General features: G+C 44.1%; 2 protein-coding genes across 2 annotated transcripts in view; one reads left to right on the plus strand and one right to left on the minus strand.

Moving 5' to 3' along the window:
• LOC121357919 (guanylate cyclase soluble subunit beta-2-like) overlaps window positions 1-325 on the minus strand; it is a 17,340-nt gene extending 17,015 nt beyond the window's left edge. Inside the window, exon 1 of the mRNA XM_041475637.1 lies at window positions 8-325. Within this exon, the coding sequence (XP_041331571.1) occupies window positions 8-325 (318 nt within the window). The remainder of the gene's footprint in view (window positions 1-7) is intronic.
• A 20,977-nt stretch (window positions 326-21,302) lies between these two features.
• CUL3 (cullin 3) overlaps window positions 21,303-27,080 on the plus strand; it is a 55,358-nt gene continuing 49,580 nt past the window's right edge. The window contains exon 1 of the mRNA XM_041475667.1: window positions 21,303-21,799. Coding sequence (XP_041331601.1) covers window positions 21,734-21,799 — 66 coding nt within the window. The 5' untranslated portion in view covers window positions 21,303-21,733. The remainder of the gene's footprint in view (window positions 21,800-27,080) is intronic.

Genomic DNA, 27,080 nt, shown 5'->3' on the forward strand with positions numbered 1-27,080 from the left:
CGCTCGCCCGCGGCGGTGACACCCGGCGGCACCCGGCGGCACCCGGTGGCACCCGGTGGCCGCGGGCAGGGAGGCGCCGCCGGCGCTCGGAGCGGCCCCGAGCGCTCCGGTCCCGGGTCCCCTCCGCGCCCCCCGCGGGCTCGGCTGTTTTCCGCAGAAGAGGCGCGCTCCCCGCCGCTGCGGCTGTGCCGGGAATTCCGAGCGATGCCGAGGAGCATCCCGGGGCCACGGCATCGCCGGCACGACGGCAGCTCACGGCAGCTCCCCCGTCCCGCTTGCCGCTGCTGAGCCCCGGCTGGACGCTGGCTGGCACGGCCGGGATCATCGGGTTCCAGCCTCCGGAGGGCAGGGAGCCGGGAGAGTGGCAAGAGCAGAAGAGGTTTCTTGCCAAGGGTTTCTTAAAACTGCCCTTAGTGGAGCAGGAGCAGTAATGGTGGAGTCGATAGCCACCCTCACCCAAGGAGTTTTGTAGGGAGAAGCAGCACTTTCCATTCGACTGCTACTGAGCTGGGAGCTGCTGCCAGAGGCCTGACAAGAAGCAGGGGCTGAAGCTCCCTGCATGTGGCTGCCATCATCCAGGCTGTGTCTGCAGCCACCCAGCCTGTCTGAGAGGAAAGGACAGCAGCAGGGATATTAACAGGAGCTTAGTGATTGGTGTTAGGTGCAATGAATTCAAGGTGTTTGGTACTTGGCAGAGTTGTCTCATTTCCTATGTTTATTTTTTAAATAATTCTTTGTAGAGTGAGAGATTTGAGTGGTTTGGGAGTCCTGAGGGAACTCAGTGAAGAACTATTTGGGGAAAATCCCTCTCCCCTTGATAAAGATGAGCTTCTGTCCTCCATCAGCCAAACTGGCAGAGGCAGCCCTGTGGGTGCTGAAAGCCCTGTGCCAGCACCTCACTGCTGCTTCTGGTGCAGGGTTGTGGGATGCTGCAGGGGATGTGCATTGAGCCAGGGCTCTGTGCCTGTCTGGCAGGGAGGGTTTTGCTCTTGGTGTGGTGGTTCTAAGGCACTGTCCTCCTGGCTCTGTCTCTGATCCTCAGTCCTCCACTGCTGCATGTGTTCAGCAGGCACATCAAAATCTGGGCCAAAGCCCTACACCAGCCTACAGAACTGCTGAATTTTTGGCAACCACAGCCCTCCCACCAGCCCTGTGCTGTCTCTGCCCTCCCACAGCCTCCTCTAAACTCCCCACAGCCTTTCTGTCCCACACTACCCTGTGACCTCAGGGATAATAAACCAGGTCTCCTCAAAAGCTGCCTCGTGAGCCAAAGCCTGGTCAGAGCCAGGCCCAGGGGAAGAGAACTAACAAAAGTCTGTTCCCTGCTGTATTCCCAGTGCTGTGTGCTGAGGTCTAGTTTAGCACAGAAACATGTACACAAACCCCTCTGTATTTCCTGAACAATATCAAATATTTGTTCAAACACGCACCTGTTGGAGCTAGCATTGGCCAGCACAACAGATGGTCTATCTCCTGGTTTTCTCTCCATGCTGTGATTCCAAGGAGCACCCACGCCTGCTGCAGGGCAAGAGGTGGTTCTGGACCCACAGACCCAGCCCCACAGCTCAGCCAGCCAGCAGTACCTGAGGGGAATGAACACCATATCATCTAAGAATTGTATAGGTAGGCTTACTGCCTTCCATGTATACATTAATTTCTGTTACACAGAAATGAAACTCATTTTAAGGTTTATAAAACTTGAGTCACTGGGGGGATTTGCAATTACAGTAAGAACTTCAATATCCTCTCTTCTAGTACTTTAGTATCTTTTCTTTTTCTCATTGTATGACACCTAAATAAGCAATACAGTGATTTTAGTAGCAAAGATTAGCAACTATCAAAAAGATTTGGAAATGCAATTCAGGTAAGTTATCCAAAACTCACATTAGTACCTATATACTACATCTGTATTGTACAAGGTAAATCATACTTTGAAATTATTATTGCTTTAGCCCTTCTTTGGTTAGTGAATTGATTATATTGTTTTTTTCTGGTCTGTTTGTGATTATGAGAGAAATCTGGATAAGGAATATTCAAGTCAGCATTGTTTTTGTGGGTCATTAGGCTGCTCATCCTTCACAGCCCCTGGCCCATAATGTGTCCTCAGTCATCTCGAGTCACCTCTGTCATCTCAAGTTAGATAACAGAAACCTCCCAAGCAAAAGAATAGAAATCAACAGATAAAATAAATTATAGTACACTTCTGGTGTCACTAGGGATTTTTTATTTCTTTGGCACAATGTAATCAACACTTCCTAGAATTTTGAAATCAGCAGCTATTTCTGTGTATAACCCCTAGTCTGTAATCAAAGACAACATCCAACATGTTTCTGTATCTCAGCCCACTCTGTGTAAAATGAAGGAAACAATACTCCCCTTTCCAATCTGTTGCTGTGCTCTGGTGATGGTGACTCTGGTCTCTCTTGCACAGCACAGTCAGGTCTCCCAGCCTATACTGGACCTCTTTGCAGAGATCTGGCATTGGTCCAACCTGCCCCTTCCTGCAGCAGAGCAGGTATGTTTGGGGATGTAGAGGGGAGGCTGGAGCAGGATGGCTTTGGTTTCAGAGGGTTTCTTGCTTCCCAGAACACACAGGGTGGATAGGCATAGGCTCAGACAGAACTGCACACTGGAATTCTCCTGGAGGCTGAGCCTCTTGTGAAGGGCACAGGATACCTTCAGGTGAAATGTGTCTGAAAAGTCCTCCAGGGGCTGCACCTGCACATAGCCATTCCTTCCTCCTGCAGCCCACTCAGCATCCAGCGCTGATATCCAAACAGCAGCCTGAGGACTGTGCTGCTGGAAAATTCTGTCAACTTCTGCAACATTCCTGGCAGTTTGTCAGTAAGTGTGCCTTATATTTTTTTCTGCTTTTGTGGCAAAAGATTCATTAATTCAGAAGGGAATTAATGTGGCCTTGCAAAAAAGATGTTCATCCATACCTGTCAATTGATTTTATCAAGAAGCAATTTCCCCTGGCCTTTGTTGTGCTTGTACCCAGTTAGTTCTAAACAACATCCTTGAGCCCTAGGCAGTTCAGCAAAATAAATGGGCCCTCTGCAAAGTGCACTGTATACACTGTTTCTTCAATTAGATGAGAGGTGAAAATATGCAATACAGCAATTTATAACTCCTGGTTACAGCCTCGGAGAATGCAGTCCTAGACCGTCATGGTCTGCGTATGCAAGACCATCCTCCTTTTTCTTCTTTTTCTCTCTGCTGTGTGATGATTACCAGCAATGCAAAGTCATATGTGAGTTGCCATGGTGGAGGGGCTCCTTCCATGACTGTCTGAGCAGAGCACATTCTAAACGCTGCACCCTGGAGCCCAAAATACCACAGCAGTAACAGAATCCTTTCTCCAAGTGGTTGCCAGCACTGTCTCCTACCAAAGACCCCTAAGGATGCAGGGCTTTTCAGCATACTTCCTTCAAACACAGCCTCACATCCGTTGTTCAGATATCATGTGTTCACATTTGTCTTAAATTAGGCTGCACAGTGACTTTTTAGTGACTCAAAGTGAAAAAGAATCTGTCCTTCTACTGATGCAAACCAAAAAGGAAGTTTTATATATATATATGCATTGGTAGGCTTCCAGTACTTCACACTACCAAACCATGAAGACAGCTGATGCAGAGTCTAGATCAGGAATAAAAATAAACACAGGAGATGTGCTGTCCTGCATAGTTTGGATGGCTCCAATTTTCAAAACATATATTTTAAACCCTCAGCAGTTATATTTGAATTCTTATTAAAGACCCTGGGCAAAATTTAAATGACATTAATGTAGACTAACTCAACAGCAGTGACACTGCACGAGTGCAGGCTTTGTCCTCAAGAAAGCTTTCAAAACCCCAGCTCCTCTGATTATCTGTTAAGCTAAGCTGGAGATATAAGGCTGTCAATAATGTTTTAGAGGGGAACTAAGTTGGAAAAAGTCACCAGCTCAAGTCCAAAACCTACGCAGAGGTGCCCTTGAGCACACAGATGGGGAGGGAACCGAGGAAATGAATGATTCCTCCAAGAGCTGGATGCTCAGTGGCGCAGCTCCCTCTCCCCTGGCTCTCCATGTCTGCTGCCATGGAGCTCTGCTCTTCCTGTGTGTGATCCCCCTGAGGTTTCCCTTCCTCAGCACTCCTCTGATCCATGGGAGTCAGGCCTGCATCCCTGGAAATGTCTCATGCCAAGGAGAAACAGGCCCTGGAGGTACATTTGCATGAAACTTTCTGGTTAAAGTCTTCATGCACATTTCTCTGGGTATTTTCTTTCTCTCACTTCTTGTATGGCTACTCACATTCAAGAGCCAGCATCTGATATCTTTGTTTTCTACAAAGAAAATGGCTCATTGCTTGTATTTTTCCCTCTGATTGCTACTTAATGAAATTGGTTCCAGCTGTAACATCCCTGTAGCAATGAGCTACAAAGAATCACTTGTCTCAACTGCCTTGGCCAGGCTCCTTTCAGCTACAGCTCACAGATGCCACAGTTATCCAGGAGACTGGAAGAATGCAGTCAAGAATAATGCAAAAATGGGAAAAGCTGAGGCTCATCAATCTTTGGTGCTTTGCTATTGTATCTGTATTGTACTCCAGCCTCGTAGCTCCAACACAGGAGCCCGTGGAGCTCTTTGGTCACTCTCTGGCATCTTGTACCTTTGGGAACGTAACTCCAAATGACAAGGTGCCTGTGCCAAATGAAGAAATGGTGTAGTACCAGCCTGTGCAGGAGGTGCTGCTAAACAGGGAGTATCTGAGGGATCTGTGGTGAATTTCTCTTCCACCTCACCAGTGTCCCTCCCCTGTGATTTGAAGAAAGGGCCTTTCCTGGAATATTCATGTCACCAATCATCTGCCATGTAGCTCAAAATTTCCAAAGGCCCCGGTCAAGAACCCAAAGCAGTTTAGCAGCACATCCCTGATAAAGTCAAACCAACAAATGGAAAATGTTGGCTGTAACTTTACTTGTCTTTCATATTGTGAGAGATTGTCCCTTCACTTTTGGAAATGATATTCCAGATATCTCCATTGTGGCATAATAAATACCTGGGGTTTGTGCTTAAGAGGTGGGCCCAGGTTTCCTGCGCCTGTGGGTATTAAGTACTCTAACTGTTAAATTGCAAATCTTTTTGGGTGTGTTGATGATCCAGTGAGCTTTCTCCTTGGCTATCCCAGTGAACTGATGCTCTCTTGGTGCTTCAGATGTAACAATCTGCTTCCTTGTTGCTTGTACTCCTCCAAGTAACATTTTGCAATAATATTAATTGTACAGCATGCTTACATTTCTCATACCATTATTAGTAAATACGTTTACTCTAGCTTTCCTTGATCTCTGAACTGTATTCCATGAGGTATCTTTGAAAAATACTTGGATCCATTCTATACAAAAGTGAAATTTAATACCCTTTCCTGTCACTAGGGACAGGCTGTTCTACAGCTTTCAGTCTGAGTTTCCAGAGGACAACAGCTCCCATGATCCCCAAGAAGAGCTGGACATGATCTTTGACAGCAAAGCACTTTATGAAAAGGAGGAAGTATACAAAAAACAATTCCCTTGTTTAAGCAAGAGAAGCAAAATTTGTCATTTGGTAGGGCATGCTAATAGGGAGTAGTAAACTCTGCTGGAAAATCCAAGTGGAGATCTGTGATGGTAATACAAGAGAGGTCCAAAGGCTGAAGCTCTGAGGAAACCCTCAGCTGATTTGTCAAGTAGCAGGGCTCTTAGCCAGGAATTTATAAATGTTAAAGCCAGAATGGTTAATGACTTTAAAAGATTCCAGTTCTAAGGAAGAAATGTAAATTCTGTTGAAGTGAAAGGAAAAGGAAGACTGAAAGCATGAAGTGCTTGCCTCTGTGCCCAGTGTGTGTTAACTTGGTTTTTAAAGGCACAAAGGGATGATGGTTCCTATTCCTCCTGCACAGGAGAAATGCTGTGATCAGGAGTGAGGAAATGGCAGGTGCTTGCTGGATGTTAGAGCAGCTTTATTTTTGTAATGGGCTCTACAAGGGGTAAGGGAGAATTAAAGTGACACAGCTGTGTCTGGTAGGGTGCGCTGAGGGGATGAGAAACTCACAGACCATCTGAGAGCAACTAGTAAGAAGTAGCTGGAGGTAGCCCTGTGTTTCTTCTGTCTCTGCCTACAACTTCAATCTCCTTTTTGATCTCTGCTTTCGAAACCGGAGGTGTTGGTGATGATCTAACCAGCACCTGACTAGCCAGACATTTGTACTTGGAGGGCACCTGGATCATGTGATGGGGAGTGGATGTCACCCAGGCAAATCCCTTCAGAGGATTACCCCACAATCTCTGTAATTTTCCTTTTAGCCTTAAACCATCCACTTCCATCCATGTTCACATCAATGAACAAACTTGAAAGGCCCAGTGTGTTGAGTAGCTGTGTAGAGAGGACAAGAGCCAAAATCTATACTACCAAAAAAACCTGATAAATGATCCCTTTGGTGCTTGCTGATAATTATTCTGTCTTCTGATTTCCCTATGTATTTGTATTTGATTTATATTGTAATGCAGGAAGGTCCTTCCCTCCCTCTCCAACCAAAACAATAGAGCCAAAACAGCCAGAATTAGATGTTTAAAAAGATTCACCATGCAGTTTCAATCATTGTTCTGACTTCTGCTGTGTCTGGTTACACATCCTCAGGAACAGAAAATACCTTTCTGTAAACTAGCAATAATAAAAAAAGTCTTTCTAGCTTAGGCTAGCTACTGAAAATGCACTGCACCTTTCTAACCTCTGCTGTAGCCATTTAATAGCTCTTGAAAATTCATCTGGGGACAATAGTGGTCTTTATTCTGGTTTTGGTTTTGTGCTTGGCTTTGCACTGATATGAACACTATTTTGAGATTTTGAGGGTTTAATGGAAATAGGGAGCTACAACTGAGAACTCCAGCATTTCCCTTGAGATTGATTTTTCCTCTGCTAATTTGTTTTGCCAAAAACAGTGTTTTCCTTTCTTGACTTGAACCATCTTGGTTTCATGAAAACTGGTTTTGTATAGTGTGTCTCTGAGGCTAGGGAGTAGCTGTGTTGAAAGGCTACTTTTTTTTTTTTAGAATAAGAACCTATATCTGCACCCCTGTCTAGTCTGCTTGAACTAGTTCTGCCCCAGACGGATGAAGAACAAAGAACTTGCCAAAGAGTGTAAGATCTGTCCAAGAAGCAGGATGAATTGCTGGTGCTCATCTCTGAGCCACCAGCAGGATCAGAAGCAGACAATTAATGTATGTGTGTGCCATGCCCCAGTGTGGATGTGTCACACACTGGGAAAGTGGCACTGACCTCACAGCGGGTGTAGCAGAGAGCTGCCCAAATCTGGACATCACTGGCCTTTACAAACATGATTTGCAAGCACAGCTAACTTCTTACTGCTGTGTGAATGCCAGCTTTGCTCCATTTTTTGTCGTGACCAGGACTGATGCTGGATTTCCCTGCTGAAAGAAGGGGAATCCAAATCCTGGTGTTTCAAGGAGGTGGAGGGACACGAGTTAGTGTGGGAGCTGGCTGTGGAATCAGTGCAGTGGGATGATGTGTATGTGCACATGGAGAACAGGAGCTCCACTGCAGCACAAACTACAGCTCGGAGGTGCAGTGCTGTGTTTGGCTGCATGGAGTTCCATGGCTCAGCAAAGCCTCTGCATCTGTCTGTGTGGCCAGGGAACACGCTGCAGTCTTTGTGTGCATGGAGCCCTGCAAAGCATGCAGGATCACATTGCTGCTGCAGCAATTTGTCTTCCCTGCAGCATGCAGAGCAGGCCTGTAGCCCCCCAAGGAGCGCCCTGGGGCTTTGCTCCCCTCTTTTCATGCTGCTTCGCTAGTGTCCCTTTCTTTTCTCCCTTCTTTTCCTTACTCTGACAGAGGAGCCTTGTGGGGAAGGCAAAGCAGGGTGTTTCTGAAGCACTGCAGTGCAAACAAACCAGCTCCAACTGAACCTTGACTGGGAAAATCTGTGCTGCACAGTGTGGCCATCACAGTGTGTGTGAGCTGCAAGGAAAGAGTGCCAGGCAGGTGAAGAGCCTGAAGTACCTCAGTTCGACAGTGACAGTGTCTGTGGGAAATAGATTTAAACTAATTTGTGAATTGGCTCTAAAATGTTAATTTTATCCATGCTTGATGGGTGTGAGTACTGTAAAAAGTCAACATCAGATACCAGCGTATGCTGTGTCTCTCTCCAAAGCCTTGCACAAGTGGTGTTTGTAGTGCAGGGGAATGGTGATGTCCACATTTTCCCAGGGGGAAATCAGAGGAGCAGTGCAATGTGCAATGGAACACAGGGGTGATGATCCAGCATGTAACTCCAGAGCTGCTGGCCATCAGACCTGTACTCTGGACCTGTTTTATTAGCTGAAATAAGCAAGTACAAATGCATAGATGGTGAGATGTGAGCTTCTAACTGAGAAGCAGAACCACCATGCAGTTAATTGGGAGAAGGCTAGCACCAACTTGTACAGCTGTGCTGTCCCAACAGCTTGCCTGATGGTGTAATACATTAAAAACAACAATAATCCTGCTGTCCAGTAACATGTACAGGCTAGTTACTAGAATCTTAACTGCAGCTGGATGCAGAGATGCAGGAATTAACATCACAGGTAAAGCCAACCCCAATCTATAGTGACAAGTCTTTTCAAGGATTGGCCATTAGGATGACAGAGTCTAAGTTACATGGGCTTCTACTGCTTCCCAGACTTCCATTTGCTTCCTGTAAGCCAACAGTTTAATTCCACGTTTTGCCTTATGGCAACATCCAGCTACCAATATATTTAATGCTGTTTTATTTATGAAACTTGCTGGGGTTCTAGGCAACACGTCTTTTCTCACATGGAAGAGTGATCTCTTTAATGGGATTAAAGAAAAGATATCATTTCCTGCTTCCATGCCTGAAAGTGAGAGAATTGCTAATTAGAGTACCTTTTGAGGCTGTTTTTCTAACACAGGCTAACATCCTCAACTATATGCCTTGGTTTCCATGCTTTGGAGAAAAGAGATGGGAATAGAAATGAAATATTCCGATGCCAAAACAGTGACTGGCCACAAGCAGCAAGGTCACTGCTGTCCAGTGCTGTCCAATGGAAACTGCCCAGGCTTTGGGCTCTTCTGACAAGTAATGCCTATGACATGATGGTCTGAAAATCCATCCTATGTTCAGGATTGTTTTTGTGGTTCCTGTGTCTCCTGTGTATTGCAAATATTTCCTTGCACAGTTTTCAAAAGAAGGGAAGACAAGGCAGAGCTATTGAACAGCCATCCAGTATGAGAGCACTTGGTACATAAAGTAATCCTGAAGAATCTTGTGAATCCATGCATGTCATCAGAATGCATGCAGGATTACCCAACTGGGCTCTTGATTCACAGGACTTGGAGTAATGACCACCAGGAAAATAATGCATTGTGTTGAGTAATCTGTGTCTTTGGACACCCAATCCTTCAAGCCAAGTCATTCTTGTAGGCCTGGAAAATCATTGAAGGAAAAATTCTGCCATCGCTACACGTCTTCATTAAAACAGAGCAAAGTCCTCTGCATTCCACCTACTGTGTAATGCTGAGGAGAAAACACTGTGAGTAAAAATCTTGCTTGAATCATTAAATTCCTGCCAACCAAAAGCAGATACTTTTTTTCCTTATGGCTGCAGAAACTGGACCTTGGATGAATTTCCTGTCAGCAGTGGGTCTGACCAAGCGCTGTGCATCTGACAGCCAGCCTGGCACTGCCTCGCCACACACAGCAACTGGGCTCCAATGGATCTCATGGCAAGGAGGCCTGAAAGGCATATTAACTTTTAATTAAATGTTTGCCTTTCAGGTTTAGAAGGCCTCCTCAAGATACGTGTCAGTAATATGTATAATGTTATGTATGAGCAGGTAGGTCCTTCCCTACCGAGAAGAAATACACATATATGTGTATGTATTCAATAGAAATGTTTGTAAAGCAAGACATGAGGCCCAGTAACACCTCTGCAGCAATGAATGCAATCCTCCTGCCTTGCTCTCGCTGCATTCAGTGCTGCAGCAGTTTCACAATGGTGGCTCTGGAAGCATGCTCTGGAGGAGGAGTCCCAGATGGTGGTGCAAAGAGTTTCAATCAGAAAGAAAAATGCTAAAATAATGTCACAAGCTGGTGCTGAAATGTGTGGAAAGAGCTTGGCAGGGTAATGTAAAGGACTGACTGGTGTGGTGTGGATTTTTATGTAGTTGGGTTTTTTTGGTGAGGAATATCTAGGAAAGAGACAAGGAATGTAAAAGGACATGAAGAGAGAGACAGAGAGTGTTAATGGTTTGTGCTCTGGAAACTAGAAAATGTATGTTCCCTGTGGAAAGACTTGCACCTGTTTCACCACATTTTTTTTTTCAGCTATTTAGCCCTCTTCAGATCATCTGAGTATTTTTGAAGCTTGGCAGAAGACACACATAGTAAGTTACCCTCTTCTTTCTGGATGCTTTCCAACATCTGGGAAGCTGTAGGGGAAAAAAGCAACTCTAGAATATCATAGCATTTCTTCTCATAGTCAAATGAACATTTTCTTGTTAGTAAGCACTGTATGTCACTCTTTCCACAGCCCAGCACTGCATTTACTGGAACCCAAGTGTGTGTGTGTGTTAAATAACACCACTCTTGTATAGGATGTACCAGCTATACCTTACACAAAACTCCAGTAAGTGAGTCACTTTTAATAATTTCTCCCCCTTTTGGAAATGCATTTATAAATGTTTTCTCTTTACCCATGGTGAAGAAGTGTTTGAAATATATGATTAAGAGTAACATTTATATTTGAGTAAGAGATGTCCATTCATTGGGATAAATCCTTTAAGTCAGGGTAGTTCTGAAATGTGAAATCAGCATTAAATTTAAAAAAAAATTAAAATGAATAAAATAAATAAACAAATAAAAAAACACATGCCACTCTTCCTGGGTAAAAATCTGCAACTAAATGAAACGCCCCTTTAACTAATCAAAAATTCTTTAAACATGTTTCTGCTATGGCAACTGGCCCAGCATTAGGCTGATTGATGGGGCTTGTGAAATGACCTTTAGGACTTTCCAATCTGGTCAAAAATCTTCCCAACTCCTGATGGTCCAGCTGGCCCACAGAGGGAGTGGGGGATATCTTCCTAGATCCTGCATTCAAAAATCCTGCAGGCTTTCTTTTGGCAATGTAAGCATATAAAAGTCTTTGGTACTTTTCCAGCCACTCACTTAAATAAGATCATATACTGAGCACTAAGTGTGAAAGAAATATACATGCCTTTAGAAGTCAACAAGAAAAGTATTTTTGTTTGTTTAATTTAAAAGCTGGCATTGTGCCTCATGCTCTTTACAGCTGCTAATAGCTGAGAGCTTCAACCTCTGCCAGGCCCTGAAGGGGGCTAGAGATGCTCAGGGCACAAGAGGAGAGGATTTACACCTTTCCATTTGGCTGACTTTGTCTGATTTGGCAGAAGAAAACTCTTTGACGTTCCTGGTTTGAAGAATCTGCAAACCTAGGTTTGCTGAGCTGTTGCCTGATGTCTAGGCGTTGCTAAACAGTGATAGCATTTCAACAACAAAATGGCTAAAATAGCACAAGTGTTGCTCCTGTTATTTCTAAAACACCTCAGGACTACCCTAGAATTTACTGACTTCTATTTTCCTGAACAATCTGGTACTAGAGACACAGTTTGCAATTAACATTCATCCCACATTCCCACATTAATACACACATTTGTTAAATTCATGTTCTGCTAAGATGCTTGCTTTGCTCAAAAAATAAAATAAAATTGGAAATCTTTGAGGAGGAGAATTTCTGAGGGTCTTTAGCTAATGTGAACCCAAACCTTTGCAAGTTAATTAAGAGCCTTTTTAAAGACAGGTGGATTGATGGGTTTTCCAATAAATCTGCATACACACAGTTGTCCTGCATACTGCATATGTCAGAAATATCCCTTACAATGGCCTTTAAAGTAAAATAGAAGGAAATTTGTAGTAATTTTAACCAAAAAATGAAATTGTAGCATTTAAAAAATGCCAGAATATTGGGGATTTTTTGTGTTTTCACATCCTTTTTGGTTTTTTTTATACTACACTAATATAGAAACCAATAGAAAGTAATGAAACATATAACTGGATCCATGTTACCCGTTGCAAAAGGTTTCTGATAATAACTTGTGCCTATCCCTAGCTGTTATAATTTCTCAATTAGAAGAACCAGAAAAGTTGGTGAAGGAGATTATGGTTAAGCAATTTGTAGATTTTTTTTTTTATTTCTCCACTTCCAGAAAGATTTTGGAAGGATCCCATTAAACAGAGAAGAATAAAAATATATCCCAGAAATAATTCTTACTGTGTCTTAACATTACTACTAGTATTCTCTCTCCATACTAAACCAGAAGTGTTTTACAGTCATTTTTTTTTTTCCAGTGGTATCGAACTTGCTGTTTGCTCATATTAAGAAATATCAATGGTATATGCAATAAAAATTGATTTTCAAGAGTGCTATGTGCAATACAGCTTATTTGAGGAATATTGCTTGGCTTATTCTCTATGGGCAGAATCTGCAGACGGTCTGACAGCATTTTAAATTGAAGTAGTGATTTTAGTAATGACATGAATAAAACATCCCCTAGCCATGAAGCTGGAGCCAAACAAGCCTTGAGATCTGGCCACAGCTGTTTCCAATCCCTAGAAAGAAGCTGGGTCAGAGGGAGACAATAAGAAATGTGATTGACAACCTGAGTATCACCTTGAAAAGGTGTCACTATTTGATCAAATATTTATTTTCTTTTTATCAGCACAGCCGGCTTGTGTAAAGTACATCAGTACCAATGAACTTTTCTTGATACATTGTAATTATATTAGGAAAATTTTGCCATGCACCTGATACATCCATCCTAGGAAGATGGCCTTGCATATAGACTTTTATTCAGGTGCGTGTAGCTCTTCTTTTTTCTGCACTTTGTCTTTTAATGTCTTGAGAAACTGTAGCAATTTCATGGGAATGGGTCTGTGCTACCAACACACCATGCTCTCTCATGGGGACATTATTTATTTAGGTACTTCTCTAAGATCAAACAAGTAACTCATTGGCAGCCAAAGTTGTTTTTTTACCTTGCATCCATGTCATGACTGTTCCAAAAGCCAGGCTCAGCTTTGCCAAACCCACAGGACAGATGCACACCAGGGTGATGTCATGCATGTTCCCACCAGGTTCAACATATCTACTATGTGATCTTTTTCCTTTTCTCCCTTGCTTTAGGCCTCCCTTCAGACTGTAAGGCCAAGGACCATAATCCCATTCCTGAAAACACATCTTCCTTCCTGCCACACCTTTCCCATAACCTGCCTTACCTGCACCATTTGCAAACCTATTTGCAGAATATTGTCTATTTTTTGTGCTTGTCTAGTGCCAGATAAAAGTACTGTTTGTTGGCTCTCAGATGACAGTGTAGTGAAGATAGTAGCAATAAGCTTGTGGTTTATAGAGGCATCTTGTCTGAATTTACTGCCATGGAATAAAAGCTATTAAAAATAATTTCTTGCATTGAACTCAATCTTGTGATTTGAGAGCTGTTTAAGGGCTGAAAGACAGTTGTGTTTTTCATGGATGTTTTGTATTTTTTAAGCAGAACTAGAAAAAAAATGGACAGTTGTACTGTGCAATTCGCTTGACTACCTGACGGTCATGTGCCATTACCATTTTGCAAACCCCTTGGACTGCTGAAGTCTTGCTCTCTCTGCCTCCAGTTTTGCATTTTCATCAGAACCAGGAGTTACCAACAGCACAACTCTGCCAAAAAGGTGTAACCAGGGCAATTAATGCTCACTACTCTGTTTCAGGCAAGTTCTGCTGGGCTAGCTCAAACAGCAGCCAAAGGCAGGCTTGACTAACCAGCATGCTTTGTCTCAGGCAGATCAGGAAAACTGCAGCACAATTCCAGTTCATTCCACGGAGAGCCCTGGTTTCTGGGAATGCCCATTCCAGATGCCTGGCATCTTTAGCCTGCAGAACCAGGTCTGGAAGAGGATGTTTACCAGCTGTCTGTAAAATAATGACTGTTTTCTGAGTCTTCACTCACGTGGTCATTGTAGAAATGGCTTTGTGGCACTTGAAGACGTCCATCCCCAGCCATAAGCTGAAAATTACCTTCTTCCTGGTACAGCTGAGATGTCAGAATAAATCATCTGGGTTCTCATCATGGTTTTGAGTGCAGAGACAGCAGGTTAGTAAGGGCTGGTAGCAGTGATGTGTGTTCACCCACCTGACTTTTCTGCTGGAATTTAAACACTGACTTTTTAATATTGCTTTTTATACTCTGGGTTGACTGTACAGCTGCTGCAGAGTGATGACAAACACCTGCATGTTGGTCACATCTTAAACTAGAACAGCTGCTTGGCCACTAAATGCCTGATGTGAGACTGAGCATGAGTCACTTTACAAGCACAAGGCTTGTTGTGGCAGTGTAAAGGACCTGCAAAGGATGCAAACTGCACTGGGGTAGTGCCTTCTGCCATGCAGAAGTAACTTTTAGAACAATGTGTACATTTTAGAAGAAATGTACATGTGGGAAACCTAGAGTTTTGCCTAGGTTTAGAGAATGTGAAAAGGCCACAAATGTACAGGCATTTTAAGTATGCAAGACAAGCAATTCTCTGTCACTTAGCAAACAGGAAATGTCAGAATAGCTGAGGCGTGAAAGTCAGTAACAGCCACAAATAAAGTAATCTCTGGTGAGTGTAACCATGAAAAATGTGAAATGTGTTTTTCCCTCAAGCTTCAAAGTAACTTCCTCCAGTTCCACAGAAACTGAATTGATACTAAGACACTAGATCTCATAGGAAGAAAGATTTGTCAGCTATCTCACACATTCTCCATCAGCCCTGCGTGCCACACAACGCAGTGGATAAATGCTCCCAAAGGTCTACATTACACACCTTCATCTGCAGATGATGCCAAGAGCTGCTGCTGCTATTACTACTGAAGTGAATAAATCCAGAGGTTCTGGAAGAATGTGGCATTAGTGGCTACTCCTGACAGAACTCACCCCATTTGGACTCTGACTTGGTATTCAGCAGGTTACTAAGCTTCATTTGACTGGCTGAATAATGAGGGATCTGTCACATATGTAAGTAAATAGTTGTAAGGAATAATTATCTTTGGTGTTGCATTGTTTTTGATCTTCCTTCAGTTTCCAGCCAATTGGTCAGGCTCTCTTTTCCTACTAGATTTAAATGGCAGTACTCTCAGAAACCCAGGTGGGTGCTTTATACACCAACAAGTTACCCCTAACCTTTTGGTAGGTGTTTGTGTAGTATGACGGTACTGGTGCAGCTTTTTACATTTTACTTGGGTTGGTGCACGGTATTTTCTTCTGTGATTTGTCACAGAAAACAGGTTGTTTTTTTTCCTGAAAGGTTGCCTTGAGTGTTTTGAAGCATCTGACTCTTTGAGGCTATCTTCTGACACAATATATTCACATCTGTTTACCTCTTAAGAGCAGACTGTTGTGATGTGATAGGGAAGATATCTGAACCTGAGCCATTTGTCTGACTGCACCACTGCAGCTTTCACCCTTGGCTGGATCTCTGTAGCATGTTTTTTTTTTTTTTTCCCTAATGTGAGCTTTGCACAAACAATGTGCTCCAACTACATCTCCTGTCACAGTACTGGAAGCCTGTTCACACTCTGCCCTGCACAGTGAAGCAGTGGTTTCCCAGCTCAGCACTGGGGCAGTAAGCAGGAGCCTGCCTGTTCCAATGGGACAGCCTCTCTGGTGCAGCGAGGACACAGACAGTGACCCACGGTGCTGCTGCAGTCCCTGTTTGACACAGACTCAGTCAGGGTGTGGATTGCTGCTGTCAGGAAAGCTGCAGTGCTGGGGAATTACAGGAATTACAGGCCATGGTTTGCTCGTGTCTTTTGCAGTCACATTGTGCAAGATCACGGTCAACAACCTGCATCAGAGATGGGAGTTTGCACTGGAACTGACACTTGACTTAGCCTGTTAAGGACTTCAGTGTTATTCCAACGATCTTGAAGTGGGTCAGGTACTGAAAGGGAAGCCAGTGGTGTTTGGACAGCATTAATTTTGGTTATTATGTGCATTGTCTGGTTAGACCTGTTTTTGAAATGTGCCACTACATGATGTGCTCATTACAGCAACCTCATCGTCTCCTCCTGCCCATCCTCAGCACTCTGCTGTAAACAGCTCACTGTGAGTCGGCCGGCACTGCAGGCAGGTCTTGTGCAACCAGTGCTGCTGGAGCCTGCTGCTGCTCCTGGTGTGCAAAGCCATGCACAGAGCTCTGAGGGCCAGCCTGCCTTCAGCTGTGCCCAGCAGCAAGGGCTCTGTCCGTAAGCCAGGGCAGGAACAGAGAAAACTGGGTTGAGACAGTACCTCAACAACCCTTCCTGCTTGCAAAAATATTTGAAAGTAATTTAGTCTGTTTTAATTTTGAAACTGTTGAGTTATTTAGACTGCCATATTTTAGCATTTACTGTGTTTGTGGTGGCATTTAAATGCAGCAGAAATTAAATTTAAACACATCCTAGCCAAATGTTCCAAGCAACAAGTTTCCATGAGTGAGCAAGCAAATAACTTTATGCTGCTTGTTTTCCTTCTTGTCTTGCCACTCCACAGCCTTTCACTGCACCCCCAGGCCTCTCAGCCACTCTGACCATGTCAAAAAAGACCCTAAACAAAACAAAAAATAAACCCCAACTGTGCTCCTTGTTAAAGTAAACAAAATATTTTGTACGTTATTCCAGAGAAGGAAGTAATAAGGGGGGGGGAAAACCAAACTCCAAATTTACAGATCTACCTGAAATGCAAGTAGCTTTATTACAGTGAATTATACCTCTGCCTAAACTCCTCTGAAATAGTGATTGAGGAAGATAAAACCAAGTTTTTTCTTCATCCAGGACATACATGAAAGGGAAAAAAAAAGTCTCTAAATGGATAGAGAAATAATAATGTGAAACGTTATGCCTTGAAATTGTTCTGTTTCTTCAAAGAGAAATGTAATAGTGTCCTGGTAAATCATATTTCTGAATATTGATCCTGTTTCTACAGGAAGATATTGTCCCTGTACCTACTGAAATCTAGGAACTCTGAACACAAATCAGTAAGTTGGTTGTGATTTGCAGGGAAGGAATTAAAGCATTACAAGTATACATTTATCAGGGTGTCCTGAGCTTTTTTTTGTTCTTTCAGTGATTTAGAATAACATTCTGGTTTTGGCAGAATCCTCAATATAATCAATTAAAAGCCCATCTGTGGTTCATCGGATGCTTGAACTGTCTTGTATAAGGTTACTGTGTCATGTATCAATTATGCAAATCTGAAAGCAAACATCACGTGCAAAGTGATGCAGGCACTTACAGGGAAAAAAAAAAAGTGGAAAAAAAATAAAGAACGGGGTGGGGAAAGCCCTCCTCCTGAATCTGGGCTTTACCGGGAAGGATCTCACTCATTCCCCCACATAAGGATTTTTTTTTTCTACCTTACAGTGAGTTCAAGGCCTGAAATGCCTGTTCCTGAGTTTGCAGTCAGGCATTTAGGTGCTCTGCAGACCAGGATGTGGTCATTCTGCATCCTTCTGTGATAATAGAAATACTTTTTTCTTTATGCTTTTGTATTTCAGTCCCTCACCCCTGTGTAAGGAAGACCTGAGAACACACATGCATGATTCCTTGGAAAGGATGATTACTTAAAAAAAAAAAATCACAGTTCTTGGCTTTGGTGAAGCACAATTAAGCCTTACAAAGCAGAAAGTCACAATCTGAAATAAAGAAATCATATTTGCACAGGTATATATTGAATATTTTTCTGGAAGTTAATGCAAGCTATGTTCTGCCTAAAGGCCTAATTATAAAAATGTACATTTAGATCAATTCCAATATAATGTGCTCTTTACATTCTTCTAAAATTTCTGATGCCTTTCATATGATTAAATACGTTAAGATATAAATCAGATTATAAACCCAGTATTTAAATAATTAAAGATTTGCTGTGACCTTCAAGACATACAGGTCAACGCAAAGGGCCATCCCTTTGGTGTGGTGACATGTTATTCAGGTGGAGATGTTCTGTGTGGACTGGCAGGCACCTAAGCAATGTCCCCTATCATTTAATGAGATCATCAGTACCTAAAATCAGAGGACTGATAGGACTTCAGGAAAAAAATCAAACCCAAACTGTAAATGACTTCTTAGGATAATGCTGAGCTCTTCTCTGCACTAGGGTAAATGATTCCAGGGGTGTTCATGGCTCTGCATGTTGTTGTGGTTGCTGTAAGCTGGGTTTGAGGCTGCTCAATGCTCACATGTGAACTTTCCAGCAGGGTGACCCTCCTGTGCACAAGAAGCATTCCCTCCCTGTGGCTGGAGCACAGAAGGACATGAGGTGTTTGGGACACAGCTGGGGTGACCTGGGTAAGCCATAGGGTGCACCACGCTTCCTGTGCTGATCTGTGCTCCCCCACCAGCCTGTCTTCCTTCTGGCTTGACCCACCTGGAATTAACATTATAGGCACTTAACAAACATCTCAGTTAGTTCTCTGTGTAAGCGCAAAGGGTAGCTTTTAGTGAAACCTCTTTTTGTACATTATGTATGGAAATAGAAAATGTGCACTAAAAAATGGTAATTGTCCTCACCTTGGACAGTCACAGAACAGACCTCAGACATGAAAGGAGGAGCTCCAGAGGAATCTGTGTTAGCAGATGTGACACACTGGGTCATAAATCTGCACCAAAAGAAGGCTCAGGCTCCAAATTCAGCATTTAGTAATAAAATTAGAGCTATCACTATACTTGTGCTAGTGTGTGGTAGCTATAAACTCATGTGTAAAAGAAAGCTATTTGATGTGAGAATTGAGATTACTTGGTAGGAGCATAATTTTATTTTGTTGGGTGTTATGTGCCAGCCTGAACAGTGTCTGAGGGTGAGTCAGCACTCTCCTACTTTTAGATAAAAAATGTACATTAAGAGCAACTTAGAAGGCAAAAGGTTGTCCAGGGCTGCCATAAGCATAAGGCCAGTGGCAGGAAGCATAGAAGGAATCATTAGAGAAGTTAACCCAGAGTATCTGCAGTAATGGGGAGAGTAAAAGTTGGGAGTTTTTTTCTTTTTTCTTGAAAGAAGAAATGCCAGTTTCTCAAAAATGGTTTGTGGGGAAAGTTTTGGGTTTTGAAAAGTGCACTAAATTTGTTGAAAAATGTTCTTGCAGCATTTTCAAAATGAAAAATCTGCATTTTAGTATAAATTTACTTTACTTCTGCAAACTGTTTTTACAAGAGTCAAACATTTTCAAATTATTTTATCCTAACTGTTAGGATGGACTGGGGAAAAACCTGCATTAACATAAGAGGTTGTCCTCATTTGGCAAAGAAAATACTTAGGAGGAGAAATGACATTGAAATTATATTGAAACAATGTGTGAGCCATATTCTTCATATTAACAACCGGTAATCTTTCCCTTCTCATCTCATCCTTGTTTGATCTGCATTTTGACAATACTGTAATTTTGAAAAGGACTGGTTCCTATTGCATAGTCATGTTGCAATCATTGTTTATTGTGTTGCTCTTGTATAACACCTACTCTGGGCGTATGTACTTAATTCTGATCAGGAGATTAAAAAAATATGTCATATATGAACATGCATAGTCCCAATAGGAAGTGTTTGCAACCAGCTCCAAGAGACCAAACAGGTGAAATCACTGGTACAGAAGGTAAACTAGCTCAGAGAAGGAAAGCTGTTTCTGTGCCCAGTGAACACGTGCAGTGTACAAGCACCTGTGGAAAACACTAACGATGGAGGTACGTGGAGCGGGATGTAAAATGTGCATCACACAGTGCCGTGGTATTCAGAGTCCACTTCAAGAGTCACCCGAAAGAAATCCTCTTCCTGGCTATGCCACCTCCTTCCTTTAGGGGATCTTGAGCAAGACATGTTTTGATGAACATTTCACTTCAAAACCCACTAACTTTTCAGTCAGCCCCTGGCATCTGGGACATAGATTCTTTCTGGCTGACCAGCCTAACTTCTAAAAATGGCCCTCTGTTAACTTCCAGAATCTGACATTTTCTAACCATTCTACAGCAGCTGCCCATTGCTGAACGACCTATATTTAACTCTGGGCACATGTAAGCATTGCCTCAGGTGGCATCCTCATTTCCCAAGCATTCACAGCAACGCAGACACAGGGCATCGCTGAATACACCTGGCATTGCACAGACACAGGGCATCGCTGAGTATCCCTGGCACTGCACAGACACAGGGCATCGCTGAGTATCCCTGGCACTGCCCAGACACAGGGCACCGCTGAGTATCCCTGGCACTGTGCAGACACAGGGCATCGCTGAGTATCCCTGGCACTGCACAGTCACAGGGCACCCTGAGTATCCCTGGCACTGTGCAGACACAGGGCATCGCTGAGTATCCCTGGCACTGTGCAGACACAGGGCATCGCTGAGTATCCCTGGCACTGCGCAGACACAGGGCATCGCTGAGTATCCCTGGCACTGCGCAGACACAGGGCACCCTGAGTATCCCTGGCACTGCACAGACACAGGGCATCGCTGAGTATCCCTGGCACTGTGCAGACACAGGGCACCGCTGAATACACCTGCCTTGCATCACGGCACTCTGCGGCGGGAGCCGCCTGCCGCTGGCATGATTCACAGGGGCAGCACTGGCAGCCGGGAGATTTCCAAGGGCAAGGAAGAGGAGAAGGGACGCAGTGCCAGGCTGACGGCAGGCACCAGGCAGGGGCAGCTGCTGCCCGGCCGGGGCCGTGCCCCGTTTGCCCGCGGGGCTGCAGCAGCTGCGAGGCCCACCGGCGCAACCCTGAAGTGGCACCAAAACTTGCACTTTAAACATAATGAAAGAACTGCCAGGAGCCCGACGAGTGGGATGTGGAGCAGGTGGTGGAGTCGCCATTCCTGGAGGTGTTTAAGAGGCGTCTGTGTCTGGCGCTGGGTGATGTGGTTCAGGCGCTTAGGGGCAGCGCTTAGTGGACGGTTGGACTGCATGGTCTTACAGCTCTCTTCCAAGCCCGACAACGCCGTGATGCCGTGATTCCATGGCTCCCTGCTCCCGCGGCACCGGCGGGGCACCAAACCCTCCCGTCAGCCGCGGCCCCGCCGCCCCTCACGGGACGCGCCGCCCGCCCGCCTTGGCCCCGCCCCCCTCGCGCGGCGCTGCTTTCCGCCAATCAGCGGCGCCCTCCCCGCCCGCGCGCCTTCCCCGCCCTTCACTCCCCGCCCGCCGCGGCCGTGCCGGCCCGCCGGAGACGGGACGTCTCGCGAGAGCGGCGGAAACCTCGCGAGAGCGGCGAGGCCCCCCTCCGCCCCCGCCCCCGGCCCTCCCGCCGCCCCCGCCCCAGCGCGGCCGGATCCGAGAGTGCCGGGCGGTGGGAGGGGAGGGAAGGAAGGGAAGGAGAGCAAGGGAAGGAAGAGAAGGGAAGGAAGGGAAGGGGGGGCGCCCGGCCCTGCGCAGTGAGCGATGTTTGTCCGCCATCGCGGCGGAGGCTGAAGGAAGCGCCGCCAGCGGAGCGAGGGGCCCGCGCCGCCGCCTCTCCCGCCCGGCCCGGCCCGGTCGGCCCGGCCCCCGCGCCCTCCGCGCCCCCCGGGGGCCGCGCTCGCAGCGAAGGTCGCCAGCGGCCTCCCCCGGCCCCGTTCCCGGGTCCACCGCCCCGCCGCGCGTCCCCCGGCTCTGCCGCCCCGCGCCGGAGGCGCCGCCGGACCCGAAGATGTCGAACCTGAGCAAGGGGACGGGCAGCCGGAAGGACACCAAGATGCGGATCCGCGCCTTCCCCGTGAGTACCGGGCCTGGGCCGGGCCGAGCGGCCTCCGCAGGCCCCGGCGCCCTGCGGGCCGCGCTGTGCGCCGGGGCCGCGGGGCGAGCGGGGCGGGGGGAGCTGTCAGCCGGCCTCGGGCACCCCCGGGCCGTGCGGGGCGGGGGGAGCGGCGGAAGGCGCTCCTCGGGGAAGCGGTGCCGCACGGAGAGTGGGAGGCGGAGGAACTGGTCCCTGCGATTATCGCCTCCCTCGTCAAACAAATCAATTATGAAAATCCACGTACGGCAGTGGGGAGGGGGGCAGTGGGGACCGATTTCTTTGTTTTCAAGGAAAAGGCCTCAAAGAGGGAGCCGAAGGTTATGCGCCTTCATCAACAAAATTAGTTAGCCCCGGAAGGTGGGGGGGGCAATATTTATTTATGTCTTCTACGGAGTTTCCTCTTGCTGAATTTATCTCTCTGCTCCATAGAAGAGGCTCTAAGTCGTACGATTATAAAATTTAGGTGGCACAATGCCAGCTGCTCGGAAGGCGCTACTATAAACATGTAGGCATAGGTAACTTGCTGCAGGTGCGGTAGAGTCGTGAGCGTTCCTTCGCTTTGAGTTACAGAGGGGAAGGAGCCAGATCATTAATTTGAAGTGCCATAACGCTGCTGTGTTTTGACAGTCGCTTCAATTAAAGCTTACAACAGAATAACAACTACAGCACGAGTAATGGCGTTGGGGAACGAGAGGAATAGGAAAGGTTCGGTCTGCCGGAGGATGACCAGGAAGCGTGTGTGTGTGTGTGTGTGCAGCGGGGTGTGTGTTAAAAAGAAGATACTTAGTTGAGTCTCTGGCTTTTAAGGCTTAGCGTTGGCTTTTCAGGTTTAGTGTGAACTTTTCAATGCTGTGTCTGATCCCAGTAGGCAGCGGTGTAGAACTAATGTGCTGTGCCTTTATAGAGAAACTGGACATACCTGTTTATCTCATTTCACTGGCAAGGCATATATCAATATATTTGCTTCATCCAAACTCTTGCTGATGAAATGAGTAGATTCTTTATAGTCTCAGCAGCCAGCTTTACAGCAATCTGAGTTACACTGTTTTACTCTTTCCTCTACTTTTATTCACTGATAGTTGCATTTAGTGGTAAAAGTAAAAAGAGAAAAGTGGGCTATGAGATTTGGAATTTTAGCTGATGGTAGGTCTTTCATCTCCATATTTCATTTATTTCTTTAAAAAAGCCTTTTCCAAGAATGTCAGTTTTGGATTATAGAAATAGAGAAAACTTCCTGCCATGTGGCCATGGTTTTACTAACAAGTAGTAGGAAAACCTGTACACAAGTAAACCATGACAAAAGCAATGTGTATGTTTTGTAACAAACTGCACCTAAGATAGCAAGTCTTTGATACAGATTCATGTATTCCAACTGTGAATATGTAGCTATGGGTCAGACAACAAAGGCAGACTTGACAATGGGATAAACTGAAGTTTGTATATTTCACCTCTTCTGTATGTGCAGCTTGTTTTGCAGGGGTGAGAAATGCTCTAATGGAACCCTCTTCTTAGATGAAGTTAAACATTGTCAAGTTTTCTAAAACTGTTTTTACTAGCATTGTCTTTCTTTTCAGTTGCTTAAAGAATATTTATGTTAAAATGTGAAAAACAAAGTGTCTTCTTCCTAAAATAAGTCACAAGTCATCAAGGCCTGCAGCTGTATGGGGTCATCTGTTGATAGCAACTTTCCAGGTGTCCCCTTGCATATGGGGACATGTCCCTTAAGACATTTTGTTGACAAACATTTTGTTGATAAAGTGTTTATAGAAAAGAAGCATGTACTTTGTTGAGGGATTTGGAGGGGTTTCCCTTTGTTAATTGCAGAAGTCAGCAGCACTGACTGTGGATGTAAAAATCTTAACACACATTTTGTGTGTGCCTGAGTGGTTGTGAAGTTTGGTCCAGGAAATGACTTGGTGCTAGAGACTGCAGTGGGATTGTTTGTGACAATGAGGTGCATTTTCGTGGGGAGTAGAGTCTGTGTTTAGAAAATGTTGTACTCATGCAGCAGCTATGGATCCTGGCTCCTTTGTCCCAAATGTGGTGGTTCTGCTCTTCGGCTCTCAATTAAGAGTGCTTCCAGAGGTGGTTTCGTAGGCTGCTTCAATTTGTCCTCTTATTGATCATCTTTCCTCAGGAGGTCTTTCTGTTTTAGATTAGTTTGCTTCTTGCTTGGAGGTAGCTATTTACTATTACATTAGGCTAGAAACAGCCAAATTGGAGTGGTGGTGTTCCTGGGGCATAGCAATATTAGCATAACTTCCTCCATGTAGGTTCTGTGTTTTTAATGTTTTACATTTTTATATTGTATTTCATACTTCTGGTATGATGGTTTAGAATAGCTAAAGGAATGAAGAAATAGTAATTTGCTAAACATTACCTAAGTTTACCTTTTCTACCTTATAAAAAATTTGGTAGAAGTGGACCAAAACTTGGAAAAGCAGCAGTATACCTGGAGATCTTAATACTTAGGAATTAGTTTTATTCTAGATTTCTTTTTTTTTAATTCTTGTAATTGATGCCAGATTATCTGTCATCCCAAGTATCCATTGAGATTTGCTAGCTCCTGGTGCATGCTGTGATGTGCTTTTTCTTACCTTGGGGACAATGGCATGGGGTTCCCTGTTTTGCTTGTACACAAATGGGTTGTACAGTAATCAAAAGTAACTGAGAAGAACATTTCTCTGTATGTTTAACCAGTTGTTTTTTTCCTAATTTATAGAGTATCTTACTATAAAGAACTTTGCATTCTCTTGTTCAACCTGACTTAAAGACAGTAATAATCTTTGCATGAGAGGTAGTCCAGATGAGGATGCATTCTCTGAGACTTCAGATTTGAGCATATTTCAAACCTAGGAAGAATAACAGAAACAAATTTCTGAGACAGTTTGTTGTATATTCAGGAAAGCAAACTCATGAGGTTAAGTTTGTGCACTTATCCTTACGTACCACCACAGAAGACTTCCAGTGTGCTACTTTCAGTATCCACTTCTGGTACTTTTAACACCTCCATAAAATCTAGCTGTTCCATATTTACCTAAGGTCTATCCAGAGAGCATTCAGAGTGATGTTAAAGCTAGAGATGGAACAGTGGAAGAGGGCATTCAAAAGACAGAAGGTTCCTTTTTCTCAAGCAGTCTTCAAACTTTGTTGTTTCGAATTCATACACACTGCAACAGATATGAATATGGATGCTAAAAATAGCAATACTTCAGAAATGTCTTGTAATTGTCCACGATGTACATTGACTGCAGTTAGTAAGTTGGGTTTTTTTTAATTATTTGGAAGAGTGCAGTGGCCTACTGATTTCATGTGCACTATATGAAAATGCAGGTTTGATACAGCTACAGAACATGAATTGCACCTGTTTTGAAGAAGTGTTGTTTTGAAGAAGGGGTTGTTTTCTTCCAGGTTTAAGGGCGCTCTCAGGGTCTCAAAGTGGCTCTCACTCCTTAACTCTCAGTGAGCCCATTACTGTTGGCTACAAGAATACTTTCAAAGCTCTCAAACAAGTTTGCAGCAAATCTGATTTTAAGATGATTTAGTTGATCTGTCAAAAATGGTGCCAAAAATGGTAGGTTTGCATTAAAACTTTTGGAGAGATGTGATTTCTGTAAGGAAGATCTAGAATGTATAAATTATGGTTCCTGCAAGTGTATTTGAGCTGTTTTGCTGTGACTTGTTAGCTAGAGGAAAACTGTAGCCTTAAATGTATTTTGATGGAAAAGTTGTACATAGTGAAAAATAATTTGTTATTTCTTACAGAAATAATTAGATTGTGGGAATTCTGAAAGCATTTGGAGAATTAATTTTCGAAATTTAAACAAGCAACATTAAGCTGTGTTGAATAAACTTTTTTGCAAGAGCTCATTCTTCTCTCAATGCAGATGTCACCATAAAATTGGTTGGACAGATCTTCCTGAAAGCCAGCATGACCCAGTGTAGGTTATTGGGTTTGATCATTACAGTTGGAGGGGTTTTTTTGAATGCTTGCATTAATTTGCCTTTCCTGCAGAGATGTATTTCTTCTCTAGAGCACTGCTACAAAGTAGTGTTTTGCCAGTTCTCAGAACTGTTTTGGTGGATCAGTGTTACACAGTTACATTATGAATTCTGCACAGCATTTAGAGAGATTCTACATGTGCACTTGCAATAGAATAAGTCTTTAAAAAATGTGCAAGCTTCTGACTAGTTTTATTTGAAATACTTGTGCCCAAGGAAATTCTCATTTTGATCAATCCTGTGCAGAAAGACAGACAACCTTTGGTTTCTTTCAACTGTTTATCAGTTTATGTTAGTTCTTCCTCTAAGAAAGTTATGTAAACTTAAAAGTAAATAACTCCAGCTCTTCCATGAGAAGGAATTAAGACTCATATTTTCATTGCCAGCGCTCCTTTCTCCTCAATCTAACAGCCACTTGTTCTGGGCTTTGTGTAGGCAGAAGGCTTTTTTTTTTTTTTTCAGGAAGCACCAACTGCTTCTGTGGTTTGTTTTGAGTCTTGGGGGATTGATGATGCAAGTTGAGATCAGGTTTGTTAAATTTATGCTTCAGCCTACAACGTGAAGATCTATCAATTCCAGAAGTTGGTGTAACTTTGGTCCATCTTGAGCATCTTAGAGCAGATAGCCCCTAGAAAAAACACTGAAGTGTGGTTAAATTTTGAAGCATTCAGGTTATGTAAGTGGTACGTGAGGATCTGCTGTGGCTTGTAACCCTCAGAGCCTGTGTGAGGTGTTGGGGAGAGCAGGGAGAGGCACAGAATGTGGGAAAAGCTTGGAATAGGGGGTGGTTTACTGCAGGCTTTTTCAGCTCTGAATAAAGTAATGTGAACCTACCAAGTGTTGCAAGATCACCTGGTTAACTCCATGTTTTACATGCTTGGCTTGTGAGTCTTGATTACTTTATGTTCTCAGACATATTTATGAGAGCATCTTAGCTCAACCCATGTAGCATTCACGGTCATAAGTTCACATTCACAACTGAAATTTTGGCAGGCTTAAAAACTAGGAATAAAACAGACCAAAATACTAAAACACTCTTTCTTATTGAAAGGAAGGTTTGTGCAAATTAAGAAAAACATGGAAATACTTGCTTACTGGACAGATAAGCTTATGAAATCCTTCCAGTTTTCACAAATTTTTTTTTAATAAAATGCTGTGAACAAACTGAATGTCATAATAATACATTTAGAACTTTTAAAAAGTGAGAGCACTAATTCCAGGGCAGCCTGAGTAGTTAGTTGTAGGTGGGTTTTTATTT

The sequence above is a fragment of the Pyrgilauda ruficollis genome, unplaced genomic scaffold, assembly GCF_017590135.1.
Source record: "Pyrgilauda ruficollis isolate IOZ18807 unplaced genomic scaffold, ASM1759013v1 scaffold36, whole genome shotgun sequence".
Lineage (NCBI taxonomy): Eukaryota > Metazoa > Chordata > Aves > Passeriformes > Passeridae > Pyrgilauda > Pyrgilauda ruficollis.